The following is a 16,550-nucleotide window of genomic DNA, read 5'->3' on the forward strand; positions in this document are numbered from 1 at the left end:
GTTCACGTTCACGCCAGCGGTGGTGCTGCTGGGGGAGGTCCCACGTCCGGCGCAACCTTTACAGGCCAGGGCCCCAGGGCATGGTGAGGCATTCGCCGTCACGATGGCACTGAAGAGCAACAAAGTGAAAAGGCGGAGGTGGCAAGTCAATTGGCAGAGCAGCTTGACCCCTCTTCACTTGTTTGGCACGCCCACAGCTGCGCATTGCATGCACCATGCAGAGAGCAGGGGGTGGGAAGTCAGTGAGAAGCGACAGTGAGGAGAGCAGCAAAAGAGGACGGAACGGGGACGGGGACGGGGACGGAGACATCCCGCCCTGACCAGACAGGGGCGCTTGGCAAGCGAACGCCTGCTGGACGAGCTAAACTTTCCAGTTCTTGGCTCTCCAGCGCCTCGTTACCCCCGTTCCGGGCTGGTTTTCCTGGTGCTGGTGCTGGTGCTGGTTGCTGGGCCTCGACTGGGCTGTGCGGCTTGACCCTGGCTTTCCACCAATGCTGTCGCCGCTGCGTCGCTGGTTGCACTGGCCTTGCCTGCAGCTGGTCGGCTCACAGCTCTTGGCTGCAACCGTGGGCATCCCATTTTCTGGTCCTCTGGCCTTCCCTCTCTCTTCCTCTCTTCTGCTCTCTTTGCCCTGCCGTGTCCGAGTGGCGCTCGCGACCGTGACAGAGAAGCATGCGGCTCTGCCTGGGTGGACGAGTCTCCGCAACTTCAACAACCACATCTCACCCGTCTTTGGCGTCGCTCTCCAACCTTCCGTGACACCTCGCCCGGCGCATCACCAAATCACGGGCGCTGCCCTTTCGCTGCTGCGCGCTGCCGTCCAGCTGCCCCGCCCCGGAGTAACCTTGGTCTTGGACCTTCTTCTTCCGCTCTGTGCCCCGTTCGCTCGGGTTGCGCCAGCCTTATTGACAGAACACAAGGCCGCGTCGCGCGAGGGCTCAACACCATTTAAATACACAGCGTCCATCTTGCTTGGCCTGATCCACCATTGACGACATAGCAGTAAACACTTCGCCGGCTTTTGTCTTTTCTTTGCTTTGCATCGCCCCGGCGATGCCGGGCGGTGAACGCCGGCCCAGCATCGAGTGATTTGAGTTGAACTGGGGAATTGAAGGTTGGGACGGACGGACTGGGTACTTTACTGGTTGGATCAGGGAATTTGGAATACAGAGGGACATCGACATTGAAATCTGGTTTGCGGCTCTCTGCTCTAATGGTCTCAGAACGACAAGCATAGCACGACAGTACCGCCCCGTCAGCCCGAGACAACAGTGGACATGCAGGAACCAGAGATTTTCGAACAGCCCGTGGCCGAGAGGAGTCCCAATGAAGACATTCTTTATCGGGGCTCGCCCATCGACGACGATGCCTCGGCCGATTACCACGATTTCGTCTTCCCCGAGGACCGGAAGCTGGGGACATGGTCGACCGCATTCCTCATTATCAACCGTGTGGTCGGCTCGGGTATATACTCGACCCCTTCGGCCATCATCCACTCCATCAATAGCGTCGGCATAACGCTCATCTTTTGGGTCATTGGTGGTATCATGACGTTTTGGTACGTAACCCCTGAGGCACTGAGTAATGATAGGGAGATGGTAAGCTAACTGGCTTGTAGCGGGTATGGCTCCTTGACGGCATATCATGATGTTGCGTTGTGGTACTAAGCCCGAGTTCTAGTCTCTTCGTTTACCTCGAGTATGGGACTGCACTTCCACGGTCAGGAGGAGAGAAGGTTTATGTGAGTTTTTACTATCCACCTCATCACCATTTTGCAAATCCGTGGCTAACGTGCTTCTCCCCTCTTCCAGTTAGAACGGGTATACCAAAAGCCCAAGTATTTGGCGACGTGCATATTTGCGGGTCAGTAAACTTGATTCGGACTCTGCTATCCACCATGACGACAGCTGCCTGACCGTTTTCACAGTGCAATTTGTCCTTTTCGCCATTTCGACAGGCAACACCATCAGCTTCAGCAGCTACCTCCTCCGCGCGGCCACGGGGGATGCCCAGGACGGCAGTTGGCTCAACCGCGGCATCGCCGTCGCCTCCATCACCGTTGTTTGCGTGATCCACTCCCTCGCCCCTCGCTGGGGCATTTGGCTGAGCAACTGCCTGGGCGCCTTCAAGCTGGTTCTGCTCAGCTTGGTGGTGTGTACGGGCTTTGCCGCCTTGTCGGGCCGCATGGCCGTGCCCGACCCGAACAACTTTTCCAGCTTCCACGGTCCCGGATGGGTGTGGGCCGGCGAGAGCGATGCAGGGGGTGCCGCCAGCGGGTATGCGCTTGCGATGCTGCAGGTGCAGTACTCGTTCAGCGGGTGGGAGAACGCCAATTACGTCCTGACGGAAGTGCGCAACCCGCCAAAGACGCTCAGGAGGGCGGCGCCGATTGCCATTTCGGCCGTCACGATCCTCTATGTCTTGGCCAACGTTTCTTATGTGCGTCACCACCACTATATTCCTACGTACTCGAGGTACTTCCAGTATGTGAGGGGTTGCTAATCCGTGTATTGCAGTTTGCCGCCATGACAAAGGAACAGATCGCCGACTCCAAGGTGGTGGTGGCGGCGCGTTTCTTCGAAAACGTCTGGGGCAAGAGCCCCTTCGTGACGCGCGTGGTGCCGCTCTTCATCGCCCTGTCGGCGCTGGGCAACGTGTTTGCACAGTCCTTCGCCATGCCGCGCGTCAAGCAGGAGCTGGCCAAGGAAGGGATCCTCCCGTGGTCGCGCTTCTGGGCCAGCGACTGGCCCTTCAATGCGCCCACGGGCGCCATCTTTCTGCATTGGATCTTCACGACGGCGTTGATCCTGGGATCGCAGACCCAGGATGTGTATCAGTTCGTGACGAACGTGTTTATTTATAGCGGGAATTGGATCAAGGGTGGGTGTGGTTTCTTTTTAGTGGCCTTCGACTTCACGATTGCTGACGCTGTTTGTCTTTTTGACGGTAGTGCTCCTCGCCGCCGGGCTGGTCTACCTCAACTTTGCTCCGTCGGAGCGGTGGGCGGAACAGCGCACGACGTTCCGCAGCTCGCCGCTGCTGACCATCTTTTGGATCCTGTCGCTGCTGTTCGTGCAGGCGGCACCGTTCATCAAGAACAAGTTCCTCGAGACCGTGCCATTTTACGTGGTGCCGACGCTCGGCACCAGCCTGCTGGCCATCGGCACGGTGTACTGGCTCGTGTGGGCCAAGGTGCTTCCCGCATTCGGGTACCACATCCAGCACGAGATCGTGCAGATGCCGGATGGCAGTGAGAGAGTCAAGTATAAGGTGAGTTTTTTCTGTTGGGACTAGTCGAAGGGAAATTGATCGTTTTACTGACTCGTGTTCTTCCTTGGGTGCAGAGGGTAAAGCCTAAGAGGCGAAAGCGACCAGGACAATGGGACCGGCCACGAAAACCGTCTGTTTGGTGAGCCAAGGATGGGATAGTATCAAAATGACTGAATGACGGGAGGGATTTTGCTCTTTTGGTTTTGTATAAGCACAGATTCAAGGTATTTATATGAAAGTTTGTAATTACTTGCCGTCCTGAGTTGTTGGAGTGACGGGAGACTCGACTTTCGGGTACATGTGGACGTTCGCGGTTCCATTTGTCATATGGTGTTCGGTGTCATTGTGTGTTGTGGCCCCCTTTTACCCCTAAATGAATGAATGGCAGGAGGCCTCAGAGAATACGAGTTGACTTGACAGTCCGGATGTGGTCTGAGGTAGAATAAGAAAACAAGGAGCTGCCGAATCCAGAATTGTATTGGCATGTATGGGTGTCCACTTGACATTACAGTCGGCTGTTGCCATCAGTTTAGGGAGTCCAAGCCGAGTGTTTGGAGTTTCGGGCCGTCGAGTACTGGCAGGGCCGCGCAGGACAGCGCAGGACATGCTGAAGGTGCTTGGCGTTGATGGGACTGCTCCGATGCCCCATTGGAGGATGCTCGACCCGCCGATCCACCGATCCACTGGCCGGCTGCTGCTGGCGTGCTGTGGCTCACTTGTCCTCAACGTCCCCGTCCAGATCCAGTGCCCGCGGCGCCGAGACGCAGCCTCAGGTTTTAACTGTTCACGTCCCTCGCCGAACCCCTGGATTTGCCCGACCCGACGACAACGACGACAAGCCACTGCTGTGTCCTGTACCACCAGGGTTGCTCATTGCCGGCCTGACGTGTCTTGGAAAAACCGGGAAGAGAAGACGACTAAACAAAAAAGAAACAACCTACCGAGTACACGGACAGACCCAACCCAACCATACTCCACGCCGCCAGCCATGCGGCTGCAGATGAAGGCTCCTGCAACTCCCATCGACCTCGACGACACCACCACCGACCGCCAATGAGCCGGGCGAGGAGGGCATGAGCACCTCCACCACCAATATCACCATCATCGACATCGACATCGACAACTCCACCACTGCCGCTGCCCCCCCGCTGACCCCATCGACACTACCGTCTTCCCCTCCTCACCAAACGTCCTGATCCCCGCCGCAGCCAATGTCTTGGGACCTGCTCAAGCGGTTCCTCGAGAGCGATGTCTTCAACCAGAACCCCTTCCTCTCCGTCTCATATCTCACGTGTGTGGCCCTTCTTCCCCCCTCCCCTCCGCGGGGAACAAACGACACTGACTGACCCTTCTTCCCCGCCTGCTCCAGCCGCTACGCCGACCACGTAGGAATCCACTATGTCCTCTGCAACAAGCTCCGCCAGTTCCCCTACGAGGATATCGAGTTCTTCCTCCCCCAGCTATGCCACCTCGTCATCAGCGTCGACAATGAGTCCATGGCCCTGGAGGAGTTCCTCCTGGACCTGTGCGAGGAGTCCGTCACCGCCGCCTTGTTGGTATGTTGGCCTGGCTATTTCACCTGGAATGATATTCCCTGGTGGCTAATGGATGCTTCGCCCTGTGACAGACCTTCTGGCTCTTGCAGACCTATCTTCATGATCTCTCCTCAAATCCCCAGACCGAAGCCTTCCGGACCTGTCGCCGCGTCTACAACAAGGTGCAACACATTGTCTTTGGCGTCTCCGAGACGGCGCGTAACGAAAAGATCACCGACAACCCTCTGCCCGTGACCGTCCTAGGGAGCTTCGTTCTCGCCGGCATCGCCTGCCCCCAGCTGCCTCAATGGGCCGGTCCCCTCGCCGTCGCCCAGGCTCGAAAACCCCGCCCCATCGAAGCCATCTCGGATCCCCCTGTTCCCGTCGCCAGCAAAAACATACCGGCCCGTGCCCACACTGTCACTGCTGCCAGCACTCGGTCCAAGCGCGGCAAGGACGGTGCGCGCGCCGTGAGCGGAGGTTCTGGTCCGGGTCCTCAGGAGGGCAAGTCCCCGGCCAGTCCGCGGAGGTCGACGCCCAAGGGGAAATCTTCGGCCAAGACACACCGGCCGCCGTCACGGTCCAACTTGTCAGAAGCCGATGACCCAGGGAATGGCCAGGGCGAGGACGTGGATGTCCAGGGCAGGCTCGAGACGCTGTCCCTCGAGGCACGTCTGAGCTCGGCTTCCCTGCCTCTCCCCGATTCCAAGTCGAGGTTGACGGTGACGAGGCCGCCTACCCCTCGGTCGGCCGGCCTGCGCCCTTCGGAAGAGCCAGTCCCGGCGACGCCGAGGAGACATACGCACAATGTCAAGACGCTGGTAAGCCAAGCAGAGATGACCAACGTCCAGAAGGCCCGATTGTTGCGGCAAAATTACTTCCGGTGCCAGACGGCTTTCCTGTCGGCGCTCGAGAGCATCTCGAACCGCCTGGTCATGGTGCCCAAGCCGGCCCGGCTAAGCGCCCTGCGCGCCGAGCTGGCTCTCATCGCCCGTGATCTCCCGGCCGAGGTCGACATCCCCGTCATCTGCCCTCCCGATTTGGTCGATGGCTCCCCGTCCAAGAGCCGCCACCACAGGATCGTCCGGCTCAACCCGGCCGAGGCTACTGTTCTCAACAGCGCCGAGAAGGTGCCTTACCTTCTCATGGTCGAGATCCTTCGTGACGACTTCACCTTCGACCCGGAGACCCAAGATAACCAGCGCCTTCTCGCGCAGCTGTTGGCGGAACAGGGGACGCGCAAGCGCATCTTTGATCTGTCCGACGCGCCTACCAGCGTGCCGTCGGCCTCGCGCCCGCCGGAGCCGCCTGTCGTGGATAGCGTCTTTGAGCCGGCATCGGGCGACCTGGGGAACTCTCCCATGCTCAAGGCGGAAGGTGATGACGAGTTGTATAATCCGGAACATGCACGCTCGGCCCCGTCTCTGCGTCTGCCCGGCCCATCCCACACCGCCGCCGCCGCGGCGGTCGACAAGACAACGACCCCGCGCAGCTCGGGCGCCTCGTCCGACTCGCCCGGCTCGTCGTCGCTCTCCAAGCGCCGGCCGACGCTGCACACCCCGCGCACCAACTCGGTCGACCAGCCCGACTTCTCGGCACTCGCCATCCACATGCGCACCGCCTCGCAGATGCTGGCCCAGCTGGACGCCACGAGCGGCAAGCGGCCCCGCCAAGAGGTGGCTGCCATCCGCGCCCGCATCATTGCCAGCATGCAGAGCCTGGAGGAGCAGAGCTTTGATCTGGACGATGGCCAGGGCCCGACCTTCGATATGATCATGGCTCGCGCGCAGGCTGCGGCCGCGGCGGCCGATGGAAACGGCGCGGGTGGGACGGAGTCTGGAGGCGGCGAAGAGAACAACGCGCAAGGGGTGGACCACCACCCGCAACCCCCCAACCTCAACGCCAACGCGGGCATCGACCGGATGGAAAACGACATCAAGACGGGCGGTCTCCAGCGCAAAGGCGACCGCGATGACCCCAGCGCGGCCGTCTTCGGCGAGGCGTGGGAGACGAAAAAGGAACGCATCCGCAAATCCTCACCCTACGGCTGGATGAAGAACTGGGACCTCGTCAGCGTCATCGTCAAGACGGGCTCCGACCTCCGCCAGGAAGCGTTTGCTTGCCAGCTGATCCGCGTCTGCCACAAGATCTGGGTCGACGCGGGCGTGCCTGTGTGGGTCAAGCTCATGCGCATCCTGGTGACGGGCGAGTCGTCGGGCCTGATCGAGACGATTGCCAACGGCGTGAGCCTGCACTCCATCAAGCGCAGCCTGACGCTCGCCAGCATCGAGGCGGGACAGAACCCGCGCCGGCGCATCGCCACGCTCAAGGACCATTTCGTCAAAGCGTTTGGAAACCCGGACAGCGACGCGTACCGCGCCGGCGTCGACGCCTTCAAGCGCAGCCTCGCCGCCTACAGCGTCATCTCGTACATCCTGCAGCTCAAGGACCGCCACAACGGAAACGTGCTCATCGACAACGAAGGGCACATCATCCACATCGATTTCGGTTTCATGTTGTCCAATTCCCCCGGCAGCGTCGGCTTCGAGGCGGCGCCGTTCAAGCTGACGTACGAGTACGTCGACGTGCTGGGCGGCGTCGGGTCGCAGGATTTTGAGGACTACAAGACGCTGTGCAAGCAGGCGTTCCAGGCGCTGAGGCGGTCGGCGGATAACATTATCGATCTTGTGGCGATGATGGGGAGGGAGAGCAAGATGCCGTGTTTTGGCGCGGGCGTGCAGCAGGTGACGGCCGCGCTGCGGGGGAGGTTCCAGTTGCAGTTGAGTAAGGATGAGGCGGAGCAGTTTGTCGAGACGGATTTGATTGGGAAGTCGTTGGGGAGTTATTATACGCGGCTGTAAGTCCCTCCTCCTTTTCCATTCGATATGTTCTGATGTTGGTGGTGGTACTGACGATATCGCAGATATGACACGTTCCAGTACCGGACGCAGGGGATTTACTAGAACGCCAGCCAGCAAACGGCTTGGGCGAACGAGGCGGTGGCGTGTGGGGAGGGACTCTCCTCCCTCCCGAGAAGGAGAATAAGAGATAGAGAGGACGGGGTTTCGAGTCATGCCACTCGACTGTTTCAAGTTTCCCGCTGTCTGAAGCGGCGTACGGGACGGTTGTCGAAGCACGCTACGTAGGTTGGAAGAAGAAGAATAGAGGGGGCCGTAGGAAGAAGGAAGAAGCAAGACATAGGAGGAGGAAGAGGAGGAGGAGGAGCTGTGTCATCTACTCTGGGACATGTCCTTTTATACACATTTGGTTTGGCTTGGTCTGGTCGGTTGGTCTGCGTGGGTTGTTGGAGTGGTTGGGTAGGTGGGTGGTCTTTTGGTCTGAATGTCTGAATGCGGGAGAGGGTTGGTTGGTTGTCTCTCCTATCAGTCCAGTTGCTTGTTGTCCTGTCTGTCTACCTGTCTGTCTGTCATTATTAATTTGCCAGGTTAAGTAAACCTTGACAGGAGGCAGGATAGAAGACCTGAGTAAGTGAAAGACGAAGAAGAGTGTGGAAGATGAGAAGAGGAGGGGGAGAGATGGAGAGGAGGGCGGAATGTCATAACGAAGCATAGAGACGACGTACGCAGTCATGTTTCCCTTTTGGGGGGTTGGTTCGGGTTTTTTTGCTGTAGGGACGGGCATGCACAGCATCATCATCATTGTCATTGTCATGGATGCCATCCATGAATGGTTTGGTTCGCGGGTTCTTTTTACTATGAGACATGACTGAGTTATATAGACCGTGGCAGATGCCAGGGAGGAAGGTGGTCTTGTTTTGTGTAGTTAATTACCTAGGGTTGTTGGCGTTGAAAGTTCCGAGTGTTGGTTGCTTATTGACGACAAGCGTGGGCTCACATGGGAGCAGATCAACTCCGTAGTAAATAAGTTATCTTTCTTCATCTGTGCGAGACAATTATACTATCTCCTCCTCATAGAATACCCATCATCCATTCCGCCCATCCATCCCTGTGTTCGAATCATCTTGCTGAACTCAAATAAATGCATACAATTTACATCCCCCCCCTTCATCTCTCTACTCCCCCCAAAAAAACCTGATGCGCCGCCCTCTCCCCCTACTATCTCCTCACAACCGGCTCACTCATCATCATCAGCATCCACCATCGTCGTATCCCCCTTCTCCTCCGCCTTCCCCCCTTCCTCCTCCTCATCCTCATCGCTCTCGTCCACAATCCGTCCCCTCCTAGCCCTCTTCCCCTGCGGCCTGCGCGTGACAGTCTCCTCTTCATCATCGTCATCATCCTTACTCTGCGCGGTGGAACGACGAGGCGCCTCATCATCATCCACATCCATCCGATCAGCCCCCTCATCATCCTCAACCGCAGACGACCTCCTCCTCCTGCGCACCACCGGCGCCCTGTCTTCGTCCTCATCCTCGTCATCATCATCATCATTACCACCACCCCTACCACGCCCGGCCCGCGACGAAGGCCTGCTGCTCCCGCCGCTGACGCTGCTCCCCGCCTCCGAGCGGCTCGCGCTACGGCTCCTGCGGCTGGCGGGGCTTCCGCTGCTCCTGCGGCGACGACGTTCGGCGGCGGACCGCTCCTCCAGCCTGCGCTCGGCCTGCTCGAGCGGGTCCTCGCCGGCCGCGTCGTAATCCACCTCGTCGTCGTCGCTGCTGTCGACGACAATCTCGGCCGACTTGTACTTGGGGTTTTCGCGCTTGCTGCTGAGGCGCTGCCTCTTCTTGGCGGGGCGGGCTTCGTCGCCCTCGCCTCCGTCGCCGCCCGCTGTCTTCTTGCGGCGGGTGGCGCGGCCCTTGCGCGTCGGCGCCTGGCTTCCCGGCTCGCGAGACCGCGAATCGCGCTCGCGGCGCGACGTGGTGGTACGCTTCTTGCGCTTGACTTTCTCGCCCGTTTCGGAATCCGTAGTCATTTCCGCCTCCATGCGCTGACGCTCCTCTTCGGCGCGCTGCTCGGCGAGGGCGCGGTCGCGGGCGGCGATGGCCTCGCGTTCCTTGCGGATCTTCTCCTGCCGCTCGCGCTCCGCCTCCTCGGCCTTGCGGCGCTCCTCTTCGCGCCGGCGCAGGGCTTCCTGCCGCTCGCGCAGCGCCGCCTGCCGCTTCTCCTCGTTGCGCGCCTCGTACTCGCGCTGGCTGGCAAGAGCGCGCTCGAGCTGCTTGCGCTGGGTGTTGCGGGCCATGTTGGCGCGCTGCTCAATGTCGTGCTTGGGGTATGGCGGATTGGGGGATGCGGCGATTTCGTCGAGCGTCTTGATCGCGGCCTCGAGCCCCTCGGCCGCTTGCTCCAGCTGGAACGAGTTACGTTCGCTGTCGCGAAGCGAGTAGAGCATCTGGGCGATCTGGATCTGGACGAAGGCGACATTGAACTTGAGGTGAAGCTGGTCCGGAGACGCAGCCAGGGCCTAGGATAGGATTAGAATCATCGCAGACGGAAACATCAAGACAGACAACAACTCACCTTCTGGGCATACTTCAGCGACGATTGGTACGCATCCAAGTTCGTGCGCTCATTCCGAGCCTTGAGCAGCCAAGTGCGGCCGAGGCACGTCAAGATGACTGGGTCGTTGGCCTTGCCCTCCTTGGACAGGGCGGTCTCATAGCTCTCGATGGCCTTGGTGTACTGGCGCAGCTCGGTATAGAGGTGGCCGAGGTTGACGTAGACGTGGGTCTCCTGAATGGTCTCGCGCACCTTGATGAAGATCTGGAGCGCGTTCTTGTAGTCCTTGCGGTCCTCGACCAACGCGATGGCAACACCTTGGGCGGCATAGGCATTCTTGGGATCCAGCTGCAGCGCCTTGTCGAAAAACTCGACGGCGCGCGTGTATGCGGCGCTCCGCTTCTGCTTGTCCTGCTCCGTTTCGCGGCGCATTTCGCGTGCCGTCATGAGGTGCAGGTTACCCATGCCGACAAGGGCGTAGCGGTCGTGCTTGTCGTAGTTCTGGAGGGTGTGCTTGTGGTGCCGCAGCTCGGGATCCTCGGCCAAGTTGGCGGGCCGCTTCTTGGCGTTAAGCTTGCTCAAGAACCAGCCGTACAGGGCGCGAACTTCAAGGTCGGTTGGATTCTCCTGGTACAGCTTGGCGACGGCATCGGGGCCCTCCTTGCTGGAAGGGTTCTTGCGCAGGCGGATGTAGGCCAGGCGGGTGCGGGCGTCGGTGTAGTCGTCGTGCCGGCTGAGCAACTGCTCGTACGTCTTGATGGCGTCATCGACGTTGCCTTGGTTCTCGTAGCTCCGGCCGAGGTTGAATGAAATGGTGGTGAGGAGAGCGTCGATGTCCAAGTCGGTCTCGGTCTGGCTGATTCGGGCGCACGAATCAAGAGCGGCTTGGAAGTACTCGGTCGCGAGGGTGTGCTTGCCCTCCTGCGAGTAGAAGCAGCCGATGTTGTTAAGGAGCTGGGGTGGCAGGAGCTTGCGCACGGCAGCGCGAGCGGTTGCTTCATCGACGTCGGTGGGATACTCTGAGCGCGGAATCTGGTCCATCTCGAGCTGCTCAACGTGCTGCAGGCATGCTAGGGCCTTCTCCGGGCTCTCCGACTCGTACAAACGGGCCAGGTTCAAGAGCACAGCAGCGTCCGGAGACACGTTCTTCTTGGGATCCTTCCAGGCGGCACGGACGCCTTCGAGGAGCGTAAGGGCCTTTTTGGCCTCGCCAGACTTGTCCTCCTTGACAGCTGCGGCTTGGTTCGCAAAGACCTCTTCGGCGTAAATGGTACCGAGAAGGATCATGGCCTCGTAGGTCTTGGACTGCTGGATCATCTTCTCAAGAAGAAGCTTGGCCTCGCCGAGGTCGTTCTTGATGACCGAGAGCTGGGCGACGCCAAATTTGGCGGGAAGGTAACCGCGCTCAGTGCCACCGCGGGCATCGTCAGCGCGGCGGTAGTAGTCGGCCGCGCGCTCCAGATCACCGTCGTAATGGGCCTTGCGGGCCAGAAGGTACCAACCGTCACTAGCGATGGCATTGACGTCGGTGTACTGGATAGCCTTGTGGGCAAGAGTGTCGACTGAGGACCATTGCTTGCGCGAGAGGAAATAGCCGGCAAAGGTGGCGCATGTGAGGGGGTTGTTCTTGTCGAGCTTGAAAGATTTTTGGGTGTATTCGGTCATAGCCTTCTTGTAGAGGTGAAGAAACTCGGGGCTGTTGACAGGCACGCGGCCGCTGGCATCGAGGTAGTAAAGACCCAGCAGGATGTTGGCGTACTTGGAATCCGGGTTAATTTCGAGGCAGCGTTCCCAAGCCAGCTTAGCATCGTCCTTGAAGCCGAGATTCCAGAAGCAGCAGCCAATGCCGATGCGTGGATCGGGGTCGACAAGGTCAGGCATCTTGGAGAGGACTTCCTGGTAGGCGGCAAGGGCCTCTGGGTAGCGGCCGAGTGCGAAGAGAGCACGGGCCTTGCCCATGACGGCGAGCATGTTCTTGTTCTGAGAGACGCGAATGGCCTCCTCGAATGACTTGAGGGCCGTGCGCAGCTGCTCGACCTTGTTCGAATCGACGGCGCCGGGGGCCTTGGAGGGAGGTTGGAGAGAGGCGCGCAGAAGGATCAGGACACCGCGGGCCAGGAAGAGCGGCGGGAAGGCCGGGTTGATGCGCGAGGCGTCGTTCAGGCTCTGGGTAGCCAGCTGCAAATAGTACTCTTTGGTCTTGGCCTCGGAGGGCGGGACGCCGTCGGGGGCGACGCGCGGGGCCTCGCGGCTCTTCCACAGGTACAGCCAGCAGATGCAGGTGATGATCGTGAGGCGATCGCGCTGGTTGCTCTGAAGCACATTGGCGCCGCGAAGGAGCATCTCAATGGCAAAGTCGATCTTGTTCTGCTTGGCATAGGCTAGGGCAACCGTCATCCAGTAGATGCGGGGAGAATGCTCGTTCTCGAAGACGGCGCAGAGCTCGGTCGGGTCGTCGGGCAGGACTTGGAGGTCAATCTCAACCTCGACGTCATCTTGCATGGGGATGTCGATGGTAGCGGGAATATCGGAGAAGCGCTTGCTCTTTGGGGTGAGACCGGCAGAGCCATTGACGGGCCCATCGGCGCCGTTGGCCTGGGTACGGGTCGCAGTCGTCGCCATGTTGGATTGATGATACGTAGTGGTGACGCGTGGGAGTAGTTGTTGGAGTTAGGAGAAAAGGGTAGTGTTTGGAGGTCTTAGACGACGAATCGCGGCGGAATGAGGTTGGACGGTTGGTCAGACTCGACGAAGATGGCGGCGTGCGATGGGAGAGTGTGGGATCGAGGTCCTCGATGGGAGAGAAGAAAAAGAAGAAAAAGAGGAAAGTTGCAAGACTCGAAGTGGAATCGAGGTTGCTTAAGCTCGCATGGTGGGTGGTTGAGAATTCTGCTGCAAGAAAACAATAGCAGCTCTGGGGTGATTATTGTGGTGTTGAGGTTCCTATTGTTGGGAACCCAGAATTGCCCACCCTATTCAGAGCGAGCTTGAATAGGAGTTTGGGAGAATAAACGTTGGAAAGTCAAACGGGTTCGCGGAGCGCGCGACATGAGGCTGAAGCTGGTTTCCGCCGGACCCACCACAGTCCCACCTTTTCTATACCCCTGCTTCCGGTACGGATGTTGATTGGTTATTTCTACCAATGCAACAATGCGGAGACGAGGCTGACAAGCACGACGAGACGACGAGGCGACGACTGCCGGTCGTCGCCTGTTTCAACGACAAACCTTGGACCTTCCCATTCTTCAGATTCTGCTTCCAATTCTTAGTATGTTATAACGTCTTTGGGGCTCGAAGTGGTGAAAATTAGGCAGATGTCTGGATCCTCTTCCTGTCTAAATCATGGGCTATGAATGACGTTCGTGATAATGATGGTCGGGTCGGAGACCGAGTTCCCAGGTGGTCACTCTTAGCATCAAGAGGGTTTAGTGTTGAAGAAAGCTCTTAGGTTGTGGTCAATTCGATCAATGCCTCACAAACTGCATCCGCCGGTGATTTCATCTGACCTTGCTTTGGGATGGCCAAAGCTAAGGAGTTGCTTAAGGTTGGCGGCTCGTCCATTAATGATCAAAGTTCGGTCCTCAGAGAACTCGATGCTGCCGAGAGACTTCTCTCTAAGGTTTGACTTCATCTCTACCTGCTTGGGAGATTTGTGATCATGTTGGCCACCAAAAATGTCCTCGAGTCACAACCCCTCTCTTTAACGCCGGTTATCGTCTCACTCTTCCACAAATGCCAAATGCCCTGTTTCACACACCTCGACCTCCATGGACGAAGTGATGTGACCGTTTTCTTCTCTTCTACCCAAGTCCACCCCGTCTTTCCTTCTTCTTCCCCTAGTGTGTGGCATGGAATTTCGACCACGACTTCGCCAAGATGCCTCCTTTGGTTCAACTCATCCAAAACCACCAGCAGGACATCCACCGCAGGCAAAACGATGGCTGGTATGTGTAACTGCCAACGGTCCTCTGCGATGACAGAATACTGACACATGCCAGCTCGGGGTGGAATTGTCTGAGCAGCGGTACACAGTTCGGCATAATTCTCACCATTGCAGCTGTTGTTCTCATCGTTGCCTATCTGTACTGGCGATTCAAGCTCAAGGACATCGTGAAGAACAAGGAGAGTGCCCAAAGCTCATCGAGATCCGCCCGCCTTGAAGTGAGGCGCAGCCCCCATCATATCTCCATCACCATTTATCGCGAACCGACCGATTCCTCAAATTCCGATGAAGAGGAAGAAGCGGCTTCCAGACGTCGATCGAGTCGCCAGCGGGGATCGACCAGGACCACGGCTTTAAGCGACAGAGAGACTGGACGCGAGCGATCCAGGTCAACTCGGAGAAGCCGGCAATCTTTTCCTGAAACGACCGATTCATTGGCAATGACCGATATTCCACCTCCACCGCCTCCACCTCCCGTTATCCAGGGCCCTGCGGCGTTTGGACCAGAAATTGTTTACCCTCCGCCAATCCATGTCGTGCCGCCGCCCCCTCCACCAGTTGTCTTTCTGACACCCGTGACCTCAGCTGGCCCGCCGCCTCCATACTACCCTCCTCCACCTCCTCCAGCTGCGGCGCCTGGACCGCCACCTGGTCCGACCCAACCAAATCAACCTGGCTGGTCACCAGCAGCATTCCCTCCCCAGCCGGATGGGCATGGCCCCTCTCCCTACCAACACCATCCAGATTTGCATGGTCCTGCTCACTACCAAGGCCCACCGGATGGTTGGGAAACGACAGCAAACCCCCCTCCGGCCGACAGTTCCCATTTGCCAAGGGCGGACACATCAGCCACGGGGCCATCTTATCCCAGGGAACCTCAGCAAGAATCGCGACCGCGAGGCGACATGGGTGTGAATGGGTCGGGGTCTCCGTCTCCGGAGCATCGTGGTTCCTGGCACGGCTGGTCGTTTCTTCGGAACATCCGATTCCCGCCGATGGGACACGCCCGAACCTTGACCAATTCATCGACTTCTTCCGCCGGGGATTCACAGCCCGTATCGTTGTCAGGTCCGCCGCGATTGTCAGAGCCTTCGAATTCGGGGCAGAGCGAGAGACATGAAAGGAGCGATGAAGGAAATCGTGAGAGGAATCCTGAGCGGAATTCCGAGAGGGATCGCGAGGAGGGGAGCCCCGAAACAAACCGTTCGAGGAGCCGTTCAAGATCACATTCCCCTTCACACCTCGACGACAACACCGACTCCTACTCCAACCGCACACAAATCCGCCATTCCCCACCGCCATCCTACTCCTCATCCGAAGAAACCCCCTACTTCGACTCCCCAACCACCAGCACCCGCGCTACGGTGCGCTTCAACCCCAGCCCCCACCCCGGCGCCAGCCTTGACGTCAACTCAAGCCTCAGCTACGAAACCCCGTCGTCGTCAGTCATAAGCCGCTACCGAGAGCGGCTGAACAACCTCGATCCAACGCATCCCACCGAAGGACGACCTCCTCCGCCTCATCGTGACCGCCGTGACAACCACGGTCCTGCCCAGGGCGACGGTTCACCTTCCACGTCGTCCACGACCCGCAGACGACGCCATCCGAGCCCGGACATCCAGTTTCCTAGCCCCGAAAGGCGGAGGGCGAGGGTAGGTTCCGCGGAGGAATCGAGGAGAGGACGTGGGCGTGCGTCTTCATCGGCATCGAGGCCTCGAGATCGGAATCGGGTGAGACGGCGGTATGATGACGGGCATAGGCATCGGCGGCGACGGAGGGAGACGCGGGGGAGGAGGGATGATGAGCGGAACCGGCGGGAGAGGAGGAGGGATCGGGATGGGTTGTTGGATAGGGCAATGGGGATTTTATATCGGGTGAGGAGGGCTCTGAGAGAGGAGTGAAGGAGTTAGGATTTCAGCTGGGTGTTGGGGACGACATGGTTATTCTGGGAGTTTTATTTGGCTTGTCTTTGTCATAGTTCTGTCGCTAGAGTAAAATGACATGTCAAGGCTGCATTGGTTTTCGCAATGGCCTCATGGCTCATGGTCAATCCGTTCGGTGAAAAACTCACCACTCACAGGCTGCACTGGATGTTTGCGTCCAAGAACTTGATCATATCCGGGAATTGATTGATGAAGCCCTGGAGGGAAGGGCACAGACGTCCAGCTGCGGGGGATTACATAAGCCAGACAGGCTCCACCCATTGCGACTGTCCGCTTTCAGCCTCCCGCACGTCGTCATCTCGGCTTGGCGGCGGCGCCTCAATCCAGCACCAGCAAGCTCCATGCAGCCCGCTCGGCAACAGCCACCACCACCCCGTGCCTCCCAGGACCAGCACCAACGCAACCAACCTTCTTGTCGCTGGCTCGGTGACACATTGCC

General features: G+C 58.8%; 7 protein-coding genes across 7 annotated transcripts; 4 read left to right on the plus strand and 3 right to left on the minus strand.

The window, feature by feature from the left end:
• Positions 1-722: 722 nt before the first annotated feature.
• On the minus strand, positions 723-1,184 carry VTJ04DRAFT_3806 (uncharacterized protein; the record flags this gene model as incomplete). The annotated part of the gene is made up of 2 exons (XM_069361747.1): positions 723-901; positions 959-1,184. 2 exons carry the CDS (start codon positions 1,182-1,184, stop codon positions 723-725), a joined length of 405 nt encoding a protein of 134 aa, XP_069222327.1.
• A 93-nt stretch (positions 1,185-1,277) lies between these two features.
• VTJ04DRAFT_3807 (uncharacterized protein) lies at positions 1,278-4,327 on the plus strand (the record flags this gene model as incomplete). The annotated part of the gene is made up of 9 exons (XM_069361748.1): positions 1,278-1,558; positions 1,619-1,649; positions 1,700-1,741; positions 1,812-1,863; positions 1,928-2,439; positions 2,517-2,880; positions 2,951-3,270; positions 3,345-3,409; positions 3,862-4,327. 9 exons carry the CDS (start codon positions 1,278-1,280, stop codon positions 4,325-4,327), a joined length of 2,133 nt encoding a protein of 710 aa, XP_069222328.1.
• Positions 4,328-4,481: 154 nt separating this feature from the next.
• VTJ04DRAFT_3808 (uncharacterized protein) lies at positions 4,482-7,768 on the plus strand (the record flags this gene model as incomplete). The annotated part of the gene is made up of 4 exons (XM_069361749.1): positions 4,482-4,561; positions 4,640-4,826; positions 4,898-7,662; positions 7,729-7,768. 4 exons carry the CDS (start codon positions 4,482-4,484, stop codon positions 7,766-7,768), a joined length of 3,072 nt encoding a protein of 1,023 aa, XP_069222329.1.
• A 125-nt stretch (positions 7,769-7,893) lies between these two features.
• On the minus strand, positions 7,894-8,486 carry VTJ04DRAFT_3809 (uncharacterized protein; the record flags this gene model as incomplete). Its single annotated transcript, XM_069361750.1, has 2 exons — positions 7,894-8,217; positions 8,262-8,486. The coding sequence occupies 2 exons, from the start codon at positions 8,484-8,486 to the stop codon at positions 7,894-7,896; spliced, it is 549 nt and encodes a 182-aa protein (XP_069222330.1).
• Positions 8,487-8,900: 414 nt separating this feature from the next.
• VTJ04DRAFT_3810 (uncharacterized protein) lies at positions 8,901-12,847 on the minus strand (the record flags this gene model as incomplete). Its single annotated transcript, XM_069361752.1, has 2 exons — positions 8,901-10,190; positions 10,247-12,847. The coding sequence occupies 2 exons, from the start codon at positions 12,845-12,847 to the stop codon at positions 8,901-8,903; spliced, it is 3,891 nt and encodes a 1,296-aa protein (XP_069222331.1).
• Positions 12,848-14,101: 1,254 nt separating this feature from the next.
• VTJ04DRAFT_3811 (uncharacterized protein) lies at positions 14,102-15,083 on the plus strand (the record flags this gene model as incomplete). Its single annotated transcript, XM_069361753.1, has 3 exons — positions 14,102-14,169; positions 14,224-14,386; positions 14,754-15,083. The coding sequence occupies 3 exons, from the start codon at positions 14,102-14,104 to the stop codon at positions 15,081-15,083; spliced, it is 561 nt and encodes a 186-aa protein (XP_069222332.1).
• Positions 15,084-15,163: 80 nt separating this feature from the next.
• Positions 15,164-16,069, plus strand: VTJ04DRAFT_3812 (uncharacterized protein; the record flags this gene model as incomplete). Its single annotated transcript, XM_069361754.1, has 1 exon — positions 15,164-16,069. One exon carries the CDS (start codon positions 15,164-15,166, stop codon positions 16,067-16,069), a length of 906 nt encoding a protein of 301 aa, XP_069222333.1.
• Positions 16,070-16,550: the final 481 nt, after the last annotated feature.

Source organism: Mycothermus thermophilus (genome assembly GCF_041956435.1).
Source record: "Mycothermus thermophilus strain CBS 625.91 unplaced genomic scaffold VTJ04scaffold_2, whole genome shotgun sequence".
NCBI classification, from domain to species: Eukaryota; Fungi; Ascomycota; class Sordariomycetes; order Sordariales; family Chaetomiaceae; genus Mycothermus; species Mycothermus thermophilus.